The 20245-nt window shown below is 45.5% G+C and overlaps 2 protein-coding genes and 1 long non-coding RNA gene across 5 annotated transcripts; all 3 read left to right on the plus strand.

Annotated features, from left to right (window-relative positions):
• Positions 1–467: 467 nt before the first annotated feature.
• Positions 468–10105, plus strand: vwa7 (von Willebrand factor A domain containing 7). Of its 3 annotated transcripts, none has more exons than XM_060074539.1 (17): positions 471–912; positions 1663–1914; positions 2160–2393; positions 3007–3103; positions 3484–3618; positions 3813–4008; positions 4271–4443; positions 4582–4694; positions 4904–5020; positions 5444–5653; positions 6351–6483; positions 6830–6982; positions 7290–7382; positions 7829–8130; positions 8395–8531; positions 8957–9116; positions 9551–10105. In XM_060074539.1, the coding sequence occupies exons 2-17, from the start codon at positions 1669–1671 to the stop codon at positions 10073–10075; spliced, it is 3024 nt and encodes a 1007-aa protein (XP_059930522.1). In that variant the 5' UTR covers positions 471–912; positions 1663–1668; the 3' UTR covers positions 10076–10105. The 3 variants fall into 3 exon arrangements, with proteins under 3 accessions (XP_059930524.1, XP_059930522.1, XP_059930523.1); XM_060074540.1 differs by having other exon boundaries at positions 1663–1908; XM_060074541.1 differs by lacking the exons at positions 8957–9116; positions 9551–10105 and adding an exon at positions 8613–8930 and having other exon boundaries at positions 468–912.
• A 140-nt stretch (positions 10106–10245) lies between these two features.
• LOC132474106 (sodium- and chloride-dependent GABA transporter 2-like) lies at positions 10246–19137 on the plus strand. Its single transcript, XM_060074543.1, is given in 15 exon segments — positions 10246–11979; positions 12080–12214; positions 13029–13169; positions 13416–13503; positions 13576–13708; positions 15187–15321; positions 15774–15877; positions 16000–16072; positions 16074–16125; positions 16287–16399; positions 16525–16662; positions 17302–17404; positions 17521–17621; positions 17839–18009; positions 18133–19137. Coding segments are annotated over 15 exon segments (1926 nt in total). The 5' UTR covers positions 10246–11846; the 3' UTR covers positions 18439–19137.
• On the plus strand, positions 13717–14904 carry LOC132474108 (uncharacterized). The gene is made up of 2 exons (XR_009529576.1): positions 13717–14517; positions 14755–14904. It is a non-coding gene; the product is annotated as an uncharacterized LOC132474108 (long non-coding RNA).
• Positions 19138–20245: the final 1108 nt, after the last annotated feature.

The raw sequence follows: 20245 nt of genomic DNA on the forward strand, positions 1-20245 counted from the left end.
ATAGGATTACGACCTTCAACGAAATAAGAAAACAACCATGCAGAAGTCGATCCACAACATTTTATGGCAGCTGAAAATGTCAGGTTCCTATAAACTCAAAGTTCTGGGCCCCTTCCATCTCCAGGCACAATGCATACAAAAAGTGCAACGCCAACCTTAGCGTTGGTTAGCAACTTATGCCCCTCCTGCAATGTTGTCTGACGGAAGGTTAATAGGGGAAGAGTGTGTGTCTTTGTGTGTGTGTGTGTGTGTGTGTGTGTGTGTGTGTGTGTGTGTGTGTGTGTGTGTGTGTGTGTGTGTGTGTGTGTGTGTGTGTGTGTGTGTGTGTTTAGGTTTGAGTGTGGTGGGGGGGGGGGGGGGGGGGGGGGGCGCCTTCAAGTTTCTTTTTTTTGTTTGGTGAGAAAAGAGGGGAGAATGGAGGGCTGGGGGTTGGGGGACCGAACACCAGGGCTAGTAATGTATGCAGGCCTATTGTGATGGCTCAATGCAGCGTGTGATAATCGGGGAGAGGAGAGGCACAGGCTTGGGGGAGAGGACTTGGGCCTGGGGTGGGATGTCTTTAGCCCAACGTTTGTCCTTTTCCACACACAAACGCACACGCAACCACAAACACGCAGGACTACGCCGCGTCTGTCTGTCCACCATGAAATGGTTGCTTCTTACTTTAATTTATAACTTTTGATTGTCAGAGATCTTCAGACTCAGCCATCATAACTAATGATTGCATCACTGCTACTATAAATACGACTTCTAAGAATACGGAGTGGAATGTTTCCGGTATGCATCTCTATGGACATTAGAATTGCATAAATTCCCTATGCAGACACCTTTCTGTAACATGTCTGGTTTTGGAGGAGAGGTCTGATGAGCTCTTAAGAAGAACGAGAGCATCGAACAGCCAAGGGAACTGAGGTGAGGAAGCATTTTGTAGTACCAAAGTATTGAAACACAACTTTCTGTGTGAGTATTTCCACGGGGCAGAATACATGCTTCACGTTTGGCAGTTACTTTTTGTTATACTGTACATTAAGAATGTCGTGTACACTAGCCTTTGGGCGTGGCACAGCCTTAATGATGCTTACGCAAAAGCGATAATAAAGTTAAAAGTTAAAAACAGCAAATAATAATGCCAAAAAATAAGAATTCACATGGCTTACTCCTGTTTCACCGTTAAATGTTGTATGGACTATGATGGATTGCCTGGGAACTGAATGAAGAAGAGCGAGTCGATCAAGTGAAGGAGGTTTGCTCAATGCAGGATGACATAATAGAAGAAAATACATCATGGATGTTTTTTGTTAAAGACCTCATGCAGTCTTTGTTTCTTGTCAATGTCATAATTTGGCGGAGGCCATGGGAACAGAAGCAGTGTATTGTCTGTGCATCTAGCTGTCTCAAAACAATAGGAGGTGCTGGACAGACAAGGCTGCACTGACATAGAAGTGAAGGAGAGTGTGTTTGTGTGTGTGGGAGGATAAACCTGTCAATTTCAATGTGTTTAGGGAGTGACTTTACTCTTAAACATTTATATCTCTGCCTCGCTCTTATTACAGTTTTCCTCTTTCAATTTTTTGACTGTGACAATCTTTGGTAAGTGGCTCGTCTTTATCTGTCGTTTTATTCAACTCTACTCCGCTGTGATGCCAACCGTCCCCTTGTTAGGAGGTGATGGGCCGCCCGGTGGGGCTGGGATGGCACAGGAGGAGGTTACACTGGTTGGCTGCTGCTTACCTGCTCCTCGCCTGGCCCTGCGCCGGCTTCCTCCCAGACTTCTGGTCCCGCGCCTTGACGCTGGCCTGGGACTCGCACACCCACCAGTACATCACGGAGAGGGCCATCCTCAACGTCACCATGGAGACGCTCGCAGGGGTCAGCAGACACCAGCGCGGTCATGACACGCAGGAACAGGTAAAAGTCAGTATTTTTCATATGGATATATATAATATGTAGCTAGGTAGAAAGATAGATACAGGCGGAATTGTAACACGCAGAATAAAATACTGATATCTAGATAAATAATATAGCAATACAATATGAAAATAAAAATAAATATAAACAAAGTTATAATCGAATATACTATTATATCAGTATGATCAATTGCTAATGGTCATGGCCTTTGTGATGACATTGTGATGACCCGTCATTGGGACCTCTTCCAGACCGGACTGGGCCGTGCGTTCTGGAGCGCGGTCGGGGAGGTGGTCAAGTCCAACGCGGCCATGGACTTCCTGAGCGCCACGCGCTCCGACCCGGTGTTCCACTTTGACTCGGAGCGCGTGGACGGGGCCACGGCCGTGCTCCGCCAGGCCTGGTCCCAGACCCTGCTCTCGGCCCGGGCCGCGCAGCACCAGAGCGCCCGGCGGAGCCTGGGACAGCTCTTCCACTCCCTGCAGGTATACCAGAGACCCAGGAGACCCTGGAGGAGACCCAGGAGAACCAGGCCTTTCAACCGGTTCTTCTTTCTTTCAATTTGAAGACCCAAGTTTATGTTTTTCAGAATTTAGGGAAAGGTTTATTAATGAACCATTAATTAACCTTAGCTAATGAAGTGATAAGCTTTAACTAAAAGTTCATGAACTGTTAACTTATGGTTTACCAATTTACTCATGATGTTCAATTGTTAACTAAGGTATTCATTCAACAGGGTTAGGCCGGCTGAGGTCTCAGTTCTTGTTAGACACATTTACTCTGGTTGGATTGGCACACCATCTCCAATTCTTTCATAAATTAACCCACACATTTTTCTGTTCCCTTACCCCTACGCTGATGGTTCACGATTATGCCTATTACTGCATAAACAAATGTAAATTAATGGTTAATAAATATATCATTATGTAAAGTGTTATGAGCAGCAGAAGTGGTAGTAGTAATATGACTAGCATAAGCACTAGTATTAGTTAGAATAGCATTATTCATTTGCACTTAAATAAAAAAAGACCATGAAAACCTACAAAGCAGCATAACGTTGTTCTCCTTCTCTCTGGTCCTCTCTATCCATCCCGGCAGGACTTCTACAGTCATAGCAACTGGGTGGAGATGGGCCAACGCGACATTTACCATCACCTACTGCAGCCCGAGGAGACTGCGGTGCCGGTCGCTCAGGGTAACAGATGTGTCTGGTGTCTAAACATGATCAAAACGTCAAAACCTTGATAACTTTTGTATTGGATAACATTTTACACTACAACACTTATATTCATACTTTGTTCCCCACTGAGTGTGAGTTACCCAACCTGGTACCTGTCGATTGGTAGATCGCCCAGTCATCCATGTCTTTGTGAATGCCAAAAACACATCCAGACTCACATGACTCTCCTATCAATATAATTACAAAGCTGCCCAGTATCTTCCTGATCCAGATGCCTATGAGCCAATGATTAACTTCAAAATCCATCCCTACCTAACAGAATGACCATTCTACTGAACAGGAGCTTTCATTGGCTGCATTACTTATAACCCTATCATTTCCTGTATGTGCTGCAGAGGCCACTTTGACCTGCATGGAATGTTTCAGTGCTACCTGCCGAGGTAACCTGATGCCCAGGCTCACTCAGAGACAGCCTCACCTGGGACTGCTCACCACCGGCTACTTCAGTGACAACCCTTCCAAACCAGAGGGTGGGTCACAGCTGATGCTCAAAACCACCTTATGTCTTATGATCTGTAGAAAGACCACAGCAGACACTGGGGGGCCGATTTCAATGTCTTAAAATCAATATTCTGTATTTCAAAATTCACATTCAAACTTTGGTTAGCTTTTTATTTTGTAGCAATAGCATCCCATAATCACACAGGCCGTTTCTGCTGTACAGGGAAATGTAGTCACGGTGGGATCCTGGACAGCAGTCGTCGAATGGGCGCCAAGGGGGGCATCAATAAGGACAGCACCTCGCCCCTCTTCTCCCCCCACCATTACCTGCATCTGGAGGCTGCGCGGCTGGCCTCAGAGGCCACTATGGCAGTGCTGAAGGATCTGCGGGACACCGTGGGCCACGCCCCCTTCCTCAGGTGAGTCTGCTCACCCTCTCCTGGTCACAGAGTGACCAGAGCCTTCAAGTGGCCAAGTTAACAAAAGTAGCACAAAATCGAACGAAAAATAAGTGCGATGTTTCAAACAACGCACACAGTATATCATCAAGTCTCCTTTTAGGTCTTTCCCCCCTCCTCCCCCCCCCCCCGCAATGTACAATCCAAACTGTTCTCCTGCCAAGGAGTAGACCTGTAGGGTCCAAAGCATGATGCCTCTCTGTCCTGGGCCTGCTCTGGCCAGGCTGTTCAGCGTGCAGCAGCCCCCGGCGCTGGTGTTTGTCATCGACACCACCGGCAGCATGTTCGAGGAGATCAACGCGGCGCGACTGCGGGCCCTCGCCATCATCCAGGGACGCGCAGAGTCCAGCGCTGGGCAGCCCGGCACCTACCTGCTGGTTCCCTTCCACGACCCCGGTGAGGACTGCCTCTCCACCACAGCCATCCTACACCACTTTGAGGGTGCACTTCCTTAGAGCCCGTTGAACAGAGCTGTATGAAGGAATGAGTGGTTGGCGTTAGGGTGAGCATGCTTTATTCTGAGCCGTGTTGCAGAGGTGGGCCCGGTGTATGAGACAGATGATCCGGAGCAGTTCATGGGCTACCTGGAGGACCTGATGGCCCTGGGGGGAGGAGATGAGCCGGAGATGAGCCTCTCTGCCATTCAGGTTAGTGGGAAAAGAGCCCAACACTGTTGAAGAACACCGTCTCAGACATTAGTGTTTGGTGCCGGTGTGTATGTGTGTGTGTGTGTGTGCGCACCTGCGTGTGTGTGTGCGTGTACATGTTTGTGCATGTGCGTCTGTGTGCGCATGCAGAAGTGTCTATGTCGAACCTAACCGAGTGTGTGTTTGTGTATTTGTGTGTGTGTCCTCAGCTTGCTCTTACGCACAGTCCACCACTCTCTGAGATCTTTGTGTTCACCGATGCGTCGCCAAAAGACGCACACCTGTTCAGCTCAGTGAAGGCCCTGACGCTTGAGAAGCAATGCAAGGTAGACCGTCTATGTCGTTTCGCTGCTCAACTGAATTCCAGTATTTCCATTAGTAAGCTATCAGTGATTTTGTGCCTTTCTCTGAGGAAAAAGTAAAAAATTACAGGACATAACACAAGATACACAAGAAGATTATTGTATGTTGTACGTCCTGGCACTTAAAAATAGTACTTAACATTGTGTAGCTTCTTATCCTAGCTATCTTTGTTGTATGCGGGGATCGGTTAACCTAGCAATTGTAAAAGCTTGGCACATCCTTACTGTACCGACAGCAATATATTGTTTTTCTCTTTCTGACAAATGTACTTATTGTAAGTCGCTTTGGATAAAAGCATCTGCTAAATGCCCCAAATGTAAATGTAAAAGATATGTTGTATCATAGTTTCATTAGAGTGTAAGTAAGAGTAAGAGCTCCCCTCCCAGGTGACCTTCCTGCTGACGGAGGACCCCAGTCACAAGAGGGCGGCGGCCAGAAGGAGAAGGAGTAAGAGGAGCAGGGAGCACCTGTCCCCTGACCGCTTCTCCCTGTACTCCGCCCTGTCCGCTGCGTCCGGGGGACTGACTGTGTTCACAACCAACGCCCAGATCCACAAGGTCTCGGCCATAGTGGAAGACATCACGGTGGCCGACAAGGTACTTGACGTACACCATTTTTCTGTTTCTAGATCTGTCTTCGAGAGTCCGACACAAAGACTATATAGTAGCTCTGTAACGGGGGTGGTTAGGCAGAACCCAAGTGCACAGACCGACAATGGTGACAGGGCAGTTCAAAGGTTTATTGATGGCGCCGATGATCAGGATCGGGCAGGCAGAGTAAACGGGGACCGACAAGAGTTCGGGGACCGGCAGGCAATCAGGTAGACTGGGGCCCGGGGTACCGTAACCAGCGGGTAATCGGACAGGTGGGGACTCGATCGCTGGCGGGCGGTCAGACAGGCGAGGGTTCGGTAACAGGCAGGATCAGCGTTGGAGAAACAGTTCTGGAGATGCGGGAAAGCTCTGTGAGTAACGAGAGACGATCTGGCAGAGACTGAGTAGAGAGAGAGGATTGATATAGAGGGAGCACAGGTGAAGGTGGTTGAGCTGATGAGGAGAGATCAGCGTGGCAGGCAGGTGAACGGGAAAATCAGAAGCGGACCGTGACAAGCTCCTTATAAGGAGAGGGCGGCGCTCCTCACTATACTGCGTTCAGTTGTCAATGGGGTTTAAAATATCTGTGGGGAAGCAGCTGTGCAACAAGATGGCATACATTGTCTGACCGAATAATGGGGTCACACAGCAGGCCGAAACCACTGCCTAAACATGTTAACTTAACACTCCCCCCTAACAGGTGACACTACTCCACGTGGAGAGTGACAGTGGCGTGGACGTCCATCATCCCTTCAGAGTAGACAGGGCCATGAACAGAGTCATCCTGCACCTCACTGGCACCCTCAGAGACTGTAACCTCACAGATCCCTCGGGTGAGTCCCCACACAATCACCCACAGGGCCTGCACTCTACACACTATATCATGGTCGAAATACAGGCATTCAACTTCATCACCATTCTCCTCTTTGTTATGCTCGAAGCCATTAACTTTGGCTACTGAATAAACTGGTGACATTTAAAACCTTTTCCTCAAACTCAGGAACTTCATCGAGGAACTCAAAGGAGAAGTTGTATTAGGAGGACGATGAAATAAATATACATGGCTACATGGATGCATGATAAAAGTGTCCACAACCGTTGTTGTTTACTTCACTAATGGTTATGGTCTCTATTGAGGGATTCACCTCTGAGGTTTGTCTCTTCCTAATCCTGACATAGGCGTTAGCCAGTCTCTGTTGGCAGAGGACGGGCCCCTGGCAGAGTGCCAGAGCTTTGAAGGCCTCGGCCGCGTGCGCCTGCTGCCTCCTGTGGAGCCAGGACAGTGGCACCTTCACGCCCGGACCTACGGACCCTTCACATTCAATATCATCGGTAAGAAGAGTGAGGGGTATAATCACACCAACAAAGACTCTTGCTATTGATACTGACACATAGAACCATCAGACTAGCAGCTGCATTTGAGGTGATGAAAAACAGGACCCAAAAACAAAAACTCCAGTACACACCTACAGCTCGTCAAGAATTGTCATTATATTAATTGACATCTCCAAGTCAGCTTATAAACTTAATGTACACATTGATCATTTCTTTTTTTCCATCACTTTAAGTTCTGTCACACAGATTATTATTTTTGTGAGGTAATGGAACAAAAAAAATAAAAATAATAAATTCCTCAAAGGTGACAGCAGTGTGGATTTCCTGTACTACTTTGCCACGGTGGCCAATGAGACTCACCCTGGGTTGTCAAGGGTTGAGGGCAGTCCAATAGCAGGTGAGTGGGGCTGTGGGACACTATTGGTTCACTGTGTGTTGTTAACTCAAAGTACCTTACCTCTCTTAGCACATAGCGCCACACTCGGTTCTTTCGTAATTTCAATACTTGGAACAAGGTGAAATATTATACCACCAGGTGTGAGTGTGATTAGCCTTACAAGCCTTTGTGGGAAATCTGACATCACAAGTGGGCATGTCCACCTAGATATATGCTGCATAGATCAGTTTGCCAGCCTACCCAGTGGACAGAAGCAAACGTTGCTCATCTATCCGTCATACATCTAGGTGGACATGCCCACTTGTGATGTCAGAAGAGGTTTAGTTTCAAAACGGCTTGCCACACCTGGTGGTATATTATGTCACCTTTAATAGCCATGTGTTATACTATGATTTTAGTCAGCATTAAATTTTACTTTTGATACATCTGAAACTGTTGTTTTGCAGGTGTCCCCACCTTTCTGGTGCTGACCGTGAAGGGACTCGCCTCCAATGCGGAGGCCTATTTCAGTCATGTGACGCTGTTGGCAGCCAATGGAGAAAGCTTACAGAAGGTGTGGCTCAACTCCTCGTCTTCCTCCTCCTCGTCCCTGTCCGTCCACTCCTATGTGGGGGAGGAGCTGGTTGGCGTGGTGGACTTGGTACCCAGAGTGCCCTTCTGTGTTCGCCTGTCCGGACGCGATGGGAGCGGCAACAAGCTGGAAAGGGTGTCCACGGAGATGATCGAACCCACCCATGTTCAGATACGGGTAGGTGGTGGTGGTGGAGTGGGAAGCTACTAATGCTAGCGCAGATAAATATAAATATATATAATATAAAGAAAAGAACATGGTTGCACTGTAAAGCATCAAGCCCTGAAACCATCCCTGAATTGAATCTATTGCTCGTTCCTCGGCTTATGGATATTGAAACTCACTGTGTAATGGTGTCAATTCCATCAATCAACTTTATAAATACATACAAAGGTGAAACCGTGTATATGTTTTCACTTTTTCTTGAAAAACCTCCTCTAGCTTGTGTCTGTGCCCCGCCTGGTGCCGGGTCACAGCACCACGGTCCACTTTGACGTCCTCAACCACGGCCCTGCACGCCTCTTCAACCTCACCGCCGCCGACGACCGCGGCTATCTGCATCCGAGCGGCCCTCATAGGTACGACACCACAACACAACAGCACAACAACTCATCCACACAACAACACACCGCTGAGACCATGCACTCTATTCCCAACAGCTGTGACTGTCAATGGCTCGGCACTGGTCTGGTGTTCACAAAGTGGAATTCAACTACAATTATGACACAACTGAAGTATTTCATGTGGACTCGTCTTTTAAAGTACACAGCTGCCTTGTCCTCTTTTCAACTTCTGCTCCCGTCCCCCAATCCTCCTTCCTTAAACTTAAGGACCACATTGGCAATCAGTGTTCCACTTTTTGGCTTTATCCTTGAGGTTTCTGTATGGATGTGTTTGTTTGGCTGCCAATACAATACACGTTTAAAACTATGAAATAAAATCAATCCATCAATCAATGACTGAATGTTCCACATTATTCCGTCTTCTTAAACCTGCTCGTTAGCTTCCCCGTGGCTGAGAAGGGGTCTCTCCGTGGTCAGGTGGACCTCCGCACCCCCCCTACGGCCGAGGCCGGCGCCCCCCTCACCCTGACTCTCAGCGTGTGCGCCCTGGACTCACTGGACTCGAACTACGCCGTGGCCTACCTCACAGTGGTTCCTCCCGTAGGTTCCTGGACCGTTGATGCACCAAGTCACAATGAATAGGGCGAATTGTTGTCCCAAACCCATCATTTAAAACATTGAAAAACACCTATAGAAGAAATCCCAAAGCATGTGTTATGTTGGCCACTCATATTGTTAATATTCTAGGTATGTCTTCCAGGAAAGGAATCGTTTTTTAACACCGTGAATCTCAAAAGAAACACATTTACATTTTCCTACCTTTCATTTGACTATACAATTCCGCCGAATTATCAAATTCAGATGATTAAATATTGGCTTTGAGTGCACTTGTGTGCATTGGTTTGTGCCAAAATTATTACCGTGGAGCGAAAACTGAACTAAACTAGAGCCGGTGTATTGAAGACTGTTTTTGTATTATCCTGATGGATAATTCACTGACGATTCACTGACCTCCCATCCTCTTCTTCCCTAAGGATCCCGATATGTCTCCTCCATCGTGTTCCACCCTACGCTTGGAGAGAGCCTGCCCTCCTCTCTGCACCAACTCCAGCTGGACTGTCTCCCTGGCCGTATCGGACAGGGGCCGCTCTGGTTTGGCCTCCCTGCAACTGCTCCGGGGTGAGGGGTTCCTCACCCTCCTCCCCCATGCCCCCACACCTCCTGGGGAAGGCCAGGCTGGGACCCAACAACAGCCAGACCAGGAGAAGCTGATGCTTAAAAAGGGAGAGCACCCTATGAACGTTTCCGAGTGGGTTGGGGACTCATCTCAGCCCATGTGGGTGAGGTACAACGCTGGCTGCTGTGCCCCACATGCTGAGCTCCTGGTGTGGGACAGGGCTGGAAACTTAAGGCGCTGTCATCTGTCCTCCGGCCAGCAGGGGGGGCTAAGGGTCAAGGACTCTGAGACTAATGGAAGTGGGAAGACGACTATATTCAGCTGCTCCACAGGTGTGCTGATGCTTTGGGCCTGTGGACTCATCTGGTTTTGTTCTTTGTAACTGAAAATAAATGTTACGGATTGTAAACTAGCTGCTTGTATTCTGAATCAAGCCACAACAGTCAAAGCATTCTAGCATCACATGACAAGGCAAAACCGGTATCCAATGTTTGTAATTCACAAACATGTGCAATGCCGTGTAGGAAAATGTAAGCAATCGATGAAAACTTTTTGTGTGACTTCAAACATTTCAAACTGAGAGGTGTACACGGAACATGAATTACAGTTTGTCCTATCAATTTCTATAGGTCTTCAATGGCCCCGAAAACTAAATAATTTCATTGTTTTTTTCTTTTATGGTTTTACAAAAGCTGTCTATACCAACAATTTAATGTTAACTTTCTTTGGACATCTATATTGAGAATTGCAAGGCCATCTTACAAACATCAGTTGTAAATTTATCAAAAGTATCCACAAACAATATGATTGTAATTTCACAAAAAAAATTATAACCAAGTCCAGGAGCCATAATACAAACAAAAACACAATAAATACACATGCCAATTTCTGGTAGTTAGTGCCACAAACAATCATTAATCAATACGATCACAGCAAAATTTATAGAAAAACTGAGACTGAGGCCCCGTCCACACAAAGCCGGCGAATCCGCTGACCGAAACCGTAAACTTCTGAAACCACCCTCGGAGGTGGTTTCAAATCTACCCGGTTTCGTTTTGGATTCGTGTGGACGCCTGAAACGGACTGAAACCGTAAACCATGACGTCATCGCCCCACCCCTCGACCCTCTAGCCAATGACTGTTAAGCCCGCGGAGTCTCAGAACTCACAACAACAAAGAAGATGACTACAGCCTTGTAATCGTTCTGCAGCAAATCATGTCCCTTGTTGGGTTGCTAAGCCATTATTTATTGAGACGGTGTTCGGGTGGTTCGGGGGGCAGCCTTTTTTGCGCATGTTCGCCTCTTCTTCTTCTTTATTGTTCTTCTGGATTTCTGTAGCAGAAGCAGCGCCCCTTATGGGCCTGGCATGTGTACTATAGCGTTTCTACAGATCTACCCGGTTTCGCTTGACTCCGTCTTTACGGAGATACTCCGAAACCGGATAGATCGAAACCGGAACGGTTTCGCCCGTGGGAGCTTCCGTTTCGGTGGACGGGGCCTGAGACAGACATGTGTCAGATGTAAAATAGATTTTCAGATTTAAAGGTGACATATTATACCACCAGATGTGATTAGCTGTTACAAGCTGTTTTGAAGGTGGACTTTCTAGGTGGACTTGTGATCAGTCAGAAGGGGCAGATTTTCAAAACGCCTTGTAACGGCTAATCACACTCACACCTGGTGGTATAATACGTCACCTTTAATAATCCCTGTTCAATAATGTACCAGAATTGTCAGTCTAATCTTTAAAATAATATATAGCTTTAAGGTAATGGAAAAGGAAAAAAATCTAGCAAGGGCACATTTTCCAAGTGTAAATGTGGTGTTTATTAATAGTAAATGGGACAGTAAGGTGTTTCTAGATTAAGGAATATTTCAAAACTACCTGAGCTGCTATGGTTTTTTTCAAATGGCTTTAGAGATTCATCGCCTTCAGTCAATCAGTAGCATACAGCTTTAGTTCCCAATGAAGCCATACTGGGAAACAGATGACTAACTGGGTCTTCCAACCGCCAGAGCAGGTGAGAAGGGGAACACAAAGAAGATCTGTTCTGACAGCTTTGGCTGAAATCAGGACTAAACTCCAGGAGGAAAGAAGATCTGTTCTGACAGCTTTGGCTTAAAATCAGGAATAAACTGCACGAGGGACAAAATGGGGGAAGTGACGATTGAAGAGAGAGGACAATGGGCCAGTAAGACAGAGTTCCTCCTGGCGGTCGCAGGGAACGTGGTGGGCCTGGGAAACGTCTGGCGGTTTCCCTACCTCTGCTACAAAAATGGAGGGGGTATAATAATCAAACATTTTTTAATCTCATCTTCGGATAAAGAGTTTTGCGTCTCAGTACCCCCCCACCTTTGTTGAGCCGTGTCTGCCTGTGGTTCCAGGTGCGTTCTTGGTGCCGTACATGGTGTTTGTGGTGACGTGTGGGGTGCCCCTGTTCCTGTTGGAGACGTCGATGGGTCAGTACACCCAGGAAGGAGGAATCACTGTGTGGAGGAAGCTTTGCCCTCTGGCAGAAGGTAACCACTTGTGCTTTGGTGTGACTTACCGCTTAGAAATGGTGCAAACTGAAAATAAATACCCTTGAAGTAAATTAAAGCTTTGGCACAAAGCTCAGTTTCAGGATCAAAAATGTGTCCAAATTATTAATAAATTTAGACTGAGACTGTGTCAATGAGGTAGATCCGGGAGACTAATAGAAGTAAGAGCGTTTGGGGTTTTCTTTCTCGTAAACTCATTTTATAATTTGTATTGATGTATTGATGATTTTAGCCAAATAGTCAGTGGGAACGAGATGGTTTATTGGCCTGTGGCATGTGCCACCGCGACCACTGACAAACGTACCGTTCTAAATATATAATAAAATTCAAACACAATGAGGCTGTTGCGTGTCAGTGTGTTAACACACTAAAACCGAATGGCTTTAGTGTCAACACAAGTGCCACACGTCTTTAATGTTTGACAAGGCTCTGAAATGCTCCACTGCATAGTGCCTAGTGCCAGCTGGCTAGTAATGGCTTAGCTACCATTTCTAACACATTACCACAATGATACAATGTGCCAACATATTTAAATGAGTTAAAAAGGTCCTTGCCATTGGTTCACTTAAATGCTTCCGAATCATCTCTATAAGCATCAGCGCATATCATAACCCAATAGTATTTTCACTTGCTTACCTTTTAATAAACAGGACCTTATTGATTAAAGGGTATAATATGTAATATTTCCAAATTAAAATAACGAAAAATGACAAGACCTGTGTCATGTATTTTGATGAGTTGTTCATTATTTTGAGGGCTTCCCTTGACAGAAATTCCCCATGTTATCCTGCAGGTATAGGCTATGGGGGCCAGGTGGTTCTGCTGTACAGCTGCATAACCTACCCCGTCATATTGACCTGGGCCCTGTTCTACTTGATCTTTTCCTTCAGCTATGAGCTCCCTTGGGCCAGCTGCACTAACTACTGGAACACAGGTATGAGTAACACTCCTTATAATTCACCTTATGCATTTAGGAGGAATGGGACAGGACACCGGACCCAATTTAGTGTTTGCATTGGGTGGTGTCTTTATGAAGCACCACGCCATTATTTGAATAAAGCAGTAAACCTTTGTTGAGATGGTTGAGAACCTTGTACGTTGTTAAACTGAGACATTTGGTGACTTGCAGACTTGCTTTCGTTTAGTTGTGGGTTAAAAAAATAACTTTCAACCCTATCAGACAAATGCGTATCATTTTCCCTGGGAAACGGGGCCGTCGGATGGAACAACCAGACCAACTCTACCTCCGCATCCACAGAGTTTTGGGAGTAAGTATATGTCTGAGGTCTTTGAAAAATCTTTGAACACTATTAATTGGTTGTTGTTTTTGTTTTGAGCAGACAGCGAGCGTTGTCCATCTCAGGTGGGATTGAAGAACTTGGCAGCATCCGATGGGAATTGCTGCTCTGTGCCCTTGTAGTGTGGGTCGCTTGTTACTTTTGCATCTGGAAAGGAGTCCGCTCAACAGGCAAGGTATTTGCCAACTATTCGAAGGCCCTGTTTGTCTTTTTTCATATTTTCTATTTAATTTGTTAAATATACATTTGTTAAACGTCCCATGGCATGCTACTTTATGGATGCTTTAATATATATATTAGTGGACCCCTAACACAGTATTTGAAGATGTTCCCGAAATTCAGCCGTGGTGCAGAATTACAGCCACTCGCACATTGAGCTTTCCCCAAACGCGCTTTAATGCAAATGAGGAGGAGAGAGGCAGGTGAAGGAGGAGGATGGGGGTGTGGCCCTGAGCAGCTGGTGGCCATGGTACCATGCGCTCTGTTTACAGTGGATGTATCGCAATGGCGAGGCGCGCACAGCATTTAGCCGTGTTCTGTAAATATTCTAGAACCCTACGGATGCTCCGGCGGGATTCCTGGAGCTCTATATCTCAATATAATAAATATTATAATCTTTAATATTATAAATAGATATCTATATCATATAATATATATTATCACAGCAAAAAGCTTTGTGCGCCTCCAGACGATAATATGAATCTCAAACGTCTGCGTCGGGTTCTCCGACGTCTCTGGTTCTTCCACTTCCACATCAATCTGAAGTAGACTGGACCGCGACAGGGAAGAGAAAGAGATTGTTGCCCGCAATTGTCTCTCGCCGGAGCCCAGCTGTCGAGGCCAGAGTTCCGGTTGTCCGGTAATTACCGGTCTTTGACCGGAAAAAAATGAGGAGGACCGAAAATTCTAAACGTCTCCGGTCAGAATGACCAATTGGAAATAAGGCCCCGTCCACACGGAGCCGAAACGGGCGAAAACAATCCGGTTTCGTTTTATGCGTAATGTTCAAGGCGCTGGTTCTCCACAGAAAAAAGTGGAGCGCATCAACCCTGCGCGCATACAGCATGCGCGCTGTATACAAACATTCAGTCACGAGGAGATTCAACCTTTTAAATTGAGCAGAAATACTTTTGAATGTGTTCATTTGAATTGTGTTTAAATATGCTACAGTGGTCATTTGTTTAGCCAATTCGTGTAAAACAATGAGTGTTTTGATTGTAGCTAGCCTGTGTGATAAAATAAATAAGTTGTTACATTTCGTGCACTCGCTCAAATTGATCGCTATAGACTACCGTAGGTTTATGAACTAAACGGCGGCAAGCTAGCGAAAGCCGGAGGCAAGCTTTGCGGAGCACCGGTATTTAACAACCATGGCGAATCAAAATATGATCACACACCTCTCCTTCTTCTTTATATATCTTCTTTATATATTCTCTGCAAGGCAGAGAAAGGGGAGGTAGCTTGGCCCCTTCTGAAGACATATGGGGCCACATTCCATATCAGCGCGCCTGAGCTTCCATTTTTTCCAAAGGCGAGGAGTATACCTAGTGCTCGTTTTACACCGAACTCATATCAATGTTAGAAAACCTCATAAAGTGAGATTTTCATGGCATGGGACCTTTAAAAGTACATAAAGGCAATGTTTTTTTCCAGGTGGTGTATGTCACTGCAACCTTTCCCTACTTAATGTTGCTCATTTTGCTGATCCGTGGACTCACTCTGCCGGGGGCTATGAACGGAGTGGTGTACTATCTTTACCCAGAGCCGTCACATCTATTGGACCCACAGGTAGTCAAGGCCTCACCCCCCTTCACACCCACACTTCAGGATGAATAGGGAAGACTGTCTGGGCTCGATGTTATTAAGTGTTCCTTTAAAATTTAGAGTTATAATATATTGTGTTATAAAAATAAAAAGGTGTTTGTGGATCCAGATTCTGACTCCATGCCGGTTGGAGTCCGTACTGCCCCATAACCTCGAGCATAAGGAACAAGGGCGTGCGACTTAGAGCAGTCGTGTGACTATGTTTGCGACTTGAATAACGCATGCACGCTTTATCAAAGATAATACAAAAATACATCCATGACAACTTTACTATGTCGTAGAACTACATCTGTTTTTTTGATCGAATGACCCTTAGCGGCAGAATATACATATCATACCTTTAATTAACGTTGTTCGTTCCTCAGTGTGTAATCAAGCATGAGCCATGAGAATAGATACCCTTACCTTGTGTACAGGTATGGATGGAGGCTGGTGCACAGATCTTTTTCTCCTACAGCATAGGAGTGGGATCCTTGACCGTGCTAGGGAGCTATAACCCTTACTACAACAACTGCTACAGGTGACCCTGAAACAAATCACAATTCCATGGTTAGGCCGCTCACCAAAACCCTTGAGATTTGTGGAAGTCAATTGCTTTCAATGATGAAGCTGAGTAAAGTGTTTTCTTATGATATGTTACAGAGACTGTCTGTGGTTGTGCTTGCTGAACAGCTGCACCAGTGTGGTAGCAGGGTTCGCTGTGTTCTCAGTACTCGGGATTCATGGCAGAGATGCAGAACACGCCCATTGATCAAGTGGCAGAGTCAGGTACTGCATGAAGCTGCATGCGCAGAGAAAGAAATCCCTGATTTTTGATATACTTTTTTAAATTAGTAAAAATAAATGCAGAAAACGTGTTTTCAGTAAATAAGTAAAAGTCAAGAAAAATTCACACAAACAGATTGTGTATCTAATACAATGATCATCAGGCCCAGGGCTGGCGTTCGTTGCATATCCTCAGGCGATAGCCATGATGCCGCTGCCTCAGCTGTGGGCCGTGTGTTTCTTCATTATGATCATTCTCTTGGGCCTGGACACTCAGGTAAGAATGGAGAAAAGTAAAACAAACACAACAACAACAATACAAATACAGATATAATAGTCTTCGCCGTACACATAACACACACGTGATCCATCTTCTGTTCCTGCTTTTATTTTCCCTTGAAGTTTGTTGCATTGGAGGTGGTGATGACATCGGTCATAGATCTGTTCCCCAAAGTGCTCCGCAAGGCCGGCCGCCGGGAACTCCTGCTCCTCCTGTTCTGCTTTGTCTGCTTCTGTTCGCAGCTCGTCATGGTCACGGAGGTCAGTGCAAATAAAGGTCAATAACAGTACAGTTAGGACTCTTTGTTTTGCTTAAAGAACCGATGGAAATGACAACAGGTATTAAGGATAACCATGAGACGTGATAGTAAGCTAATCAATGGTGTCATGGATGTCTGGATGGATGAGGTTTGGGCGGTTGTGTGTGTACAAAACCAGAACATAACAACAAAATACAGAAGGGGGATAACCGTGTTGTCAGAAAGAGGAAGCAGGCAGGCAGGCTGCTCTCTTACCGCTGGTCTGCATCAGGTGCGTGTGGTTCAACTAACGACCCACTGAACCAGCCCTGAGAAAGAAACCCCTCAGAAGCACATTGACCCCACAAGGCAGGACGGGGTTAGGTCACAGCTACTCCAGCACCAGTGGAACAACTCAGAGAGATGGTTACAGCTCTAATGCAGAGTTCTCTTTTTTACAAATGCTCCCAAATATTATATTAAATTGTTACATTATCAAAATATTTTATTTGATCTGGTGGTCTCCTCTGGAGTTCCTAAGTATTTTAGTATCTTATTCTTGTGTATGACCATATTGTTATACATCCTTACAACTAGCAACTGTGTTCACCCGATAAACTATAAATTAAACTCATCAATAAACTCATCTCTCCTCCATCAGGGAGGAATGTTTGTGTTCCAGCTGTTTGATTACTATGCATGTAATGGAGCATGCATTCTCTGCCTTTGTGTGTTTGAAGCATTTGCACTTGGCTGGATATTTGGTAAGCAATCCTACTTTTATATCCCAAAAATGATTTGGGTAAACCACAGAGTTAAACAGAATTGTCTTTGAATAATGAAACATATCCTGTCATCCTCTCTCTCTTCTCTCCACCAGGGGCTGAGCGGATGTATGACATCATTGAGGATATGACAGGTGTGCGGCCCAACTGGTTCTTTAAGCAATGCTGGCGTTACCTCACACCCCTGGTCTCACTGGTAAGAGAGCAGAACAGCCTTTTGGTGTACCTCTTCAAATGTACATACAGTACCTTACCAGAGGACTGGGTTTCAACCCAAACTATATTCCCACCCTCACCCTTAAAACTTTCATCAAACTAAGAAAGTATTTATTTAAGCATTAAGGCAGCCTGGAATGCGGTGTCCACAATGTCCTCAACCTTCCTGGTTATTTAAATGTTTGACCCTTTTACAGGTCTCTTTTATATACTCTATGGTTGATTACCAGCCACTCACCTTCAACCGCTGGTACGTGTATCCGACCTGGGCATACACGTTGGGCTGGCTGATGGCCTTGTCCTCCATGATTCTGGTCCCAGCAGTGACGCTGATAAAACTGGCCACTGTGCCTGGAACTCTGCCTCAGGTAAAGGGGAGGTTCTGTCGTGTCTTTTATACCACATGTACTCAACACAAATCACAATCTAAACCAGTTTGTAACATGCCCTAACCCTAACCCTTGACAATGTATTTTCTTTCCCGCTGTTAGCGATTGCGTCGTCTGTGTCAACCTGCCGCCAAATACCCGCTGGCCCTGGACAAGGAGGGGGAGCCAATGGCCTGGGACAGGGGGGGGGAGCCACTCAGGGAGGTGGAGCCTCTCAGGGAGGTGGAGCCACTAAGGGAGGTGGAGCAAATCAGGGAGGTGGAGCCACTGGCCCTGGACAGGGAGGTGGAGCCGTTCAGGGAGGTGGAGCCACTGCCTGAGGACAGGAAGGTGGAGCCGCTGCCCAAGGACAGGGAGGTGGAGCCACTGGCCCATGTCAGGGAGGTGGATCCGCTCAGGGAGGTGTAGCCGTGGTCTTACCTCAATAGACCACATGATATTAACGCTGACATCAGTACATCATTGGACCACACCTTGGTATTGTCAACACCAATTCTCACTAGTTTGTTCCTCTATACATTGGGGCCAAAACAACACCATATAAAGACAATATGCGGAATCTTAACACTCATACAAATTGACACCATCGGCTCTTTTTTGCCAGCATGCCTCCCTAGCCTAATTATGTGCAACTGTTTTGCCCCTAGTTGTGACCTAATTTTTGAACGCCTCATAGGAGTTCATTATGACTATCTGAACCTCTTGAGTGAAATAGACTGCTCTTGATCTATCAAGTTTGTAAAGGTGAGTAAAATGACGCAATGCACTATTTAACTATGATCGCGAGTTTCCAAAGAAAGCCTGGGTATGTTCAGCGAGGTTCATAGCATACCCCACAAGGCTTATATAAAAAAGATGGCCTTGCTTTTTCAATGGAATAATCAATGGATGTGAACTGTAATAACAAATTTGAGGTATATTCAATTTCCTTTGTGTAAGTTTCACTCAAAAATGACCATGTTTCCCCCCCTTTTTTTATTTACACAGTTACTGAAACAAATTGGTACAAAATGTACTAGATTAATAATATGAGGAACATACCACTATTTCGGGAGCAATTAACTACGTTGTCTCACTTTCAGGGACCCATACATTTTTATAAAACTTCTGATGCAAAAAAATCTTGTTCTGATGCAAAAATAAAGGGTGCTCATTTTCAGTTAAAACAAAACCGTTGGCATTATTTTATGAGCTGTGGGCGTTTTCATTGCCATAACAACGTGAGCTAATCAAAAAGTACAACATGTTCTAGACCAGTGGTTCTCAATTATTTTCTGTCATTCCCACCCTAGGAGACTGATATTTTTTCGCGCCCTCCCTGAATTGAAATAGCCTACTATTGAGAACCTGCTAATATTTATTGATTTCGATTAATAAAATTAGCGGAGATAACATCTGCAACAACTTAAAACAATTTCCAAGTTCAGTTTATTAACTCAACTTGTAACATTTAAACAAGAATGCTAAGTGTGTGAATCTCAAAACAGAGAAACAAGAACAAATGGTATGCATTTAATTAAAGTGTGTGTGTGTGTGTGTGTGTGTGTGTGTGTGTGTGTGTGTGTGTGTGTGTGTGTGTGTGTGTGTGTGTGTGTGTGTGTGTGTGTGTGTGTGTGTGTGTGTGTGTGTGTGTGTGTGTGTGTGTGTGCGTGCGCGTCATTCCATTACGGCACTACAGGTTTGATGGGTGATTTCTGTCATATAAGCAGTGGCAAAGCTAGACCTTTTTTGGGTGGGCTCAAGCCCACCCAAAACTTGCCTTAGCCCACCCCATCATTTCGTCCTCAAATCTAATATTCTACTTTTTTTTTTTTACACAAGCAATGAGAGAATGGATGCTGTGGATGATGAACAGGCACAACTGGGCTAGTGAAATCGAGCGCAACCGTCCTGCAGGAATCTCTACCCTCTGATTGATGGGTGAGCGTCTCCTGTTTGACAAAACCAAAAAGGCAGCACGAGCAAACTTAACATAGTTTCTGCTGTTTTGTCTGTCAAAAAGGCTTGCAGTCTTTATCAGAAAATCCACGATTTCCAGCTGTGTTATAACATGAGCGGCAGACGGGACTTAGTGTCTTATTTATTTATTTATTTATTTACTTATTTACTTAAAGGCACCCAGTGCAACTTTCGAGGCTTAAAAATAAACATTCAATTTCTAGTCTTTTTTACACGTAGTAAGTTTCAATAACTCCATACCATTACATACCGACAT

This window comes from Gadus macrocephalus, chromosome 16 (genome assembly GCF_031168955.1).
Source record: "Gadus macrocephalus chromosome 16, ASM3116895v1".
Classification (NCBI taxonomy): domain Eukaryota; kingdom Metazoa; phylum Chordata; class Actinopteri; order Gadiformes; family Gadidae; genus Gadus; species Gadus macrocephalus.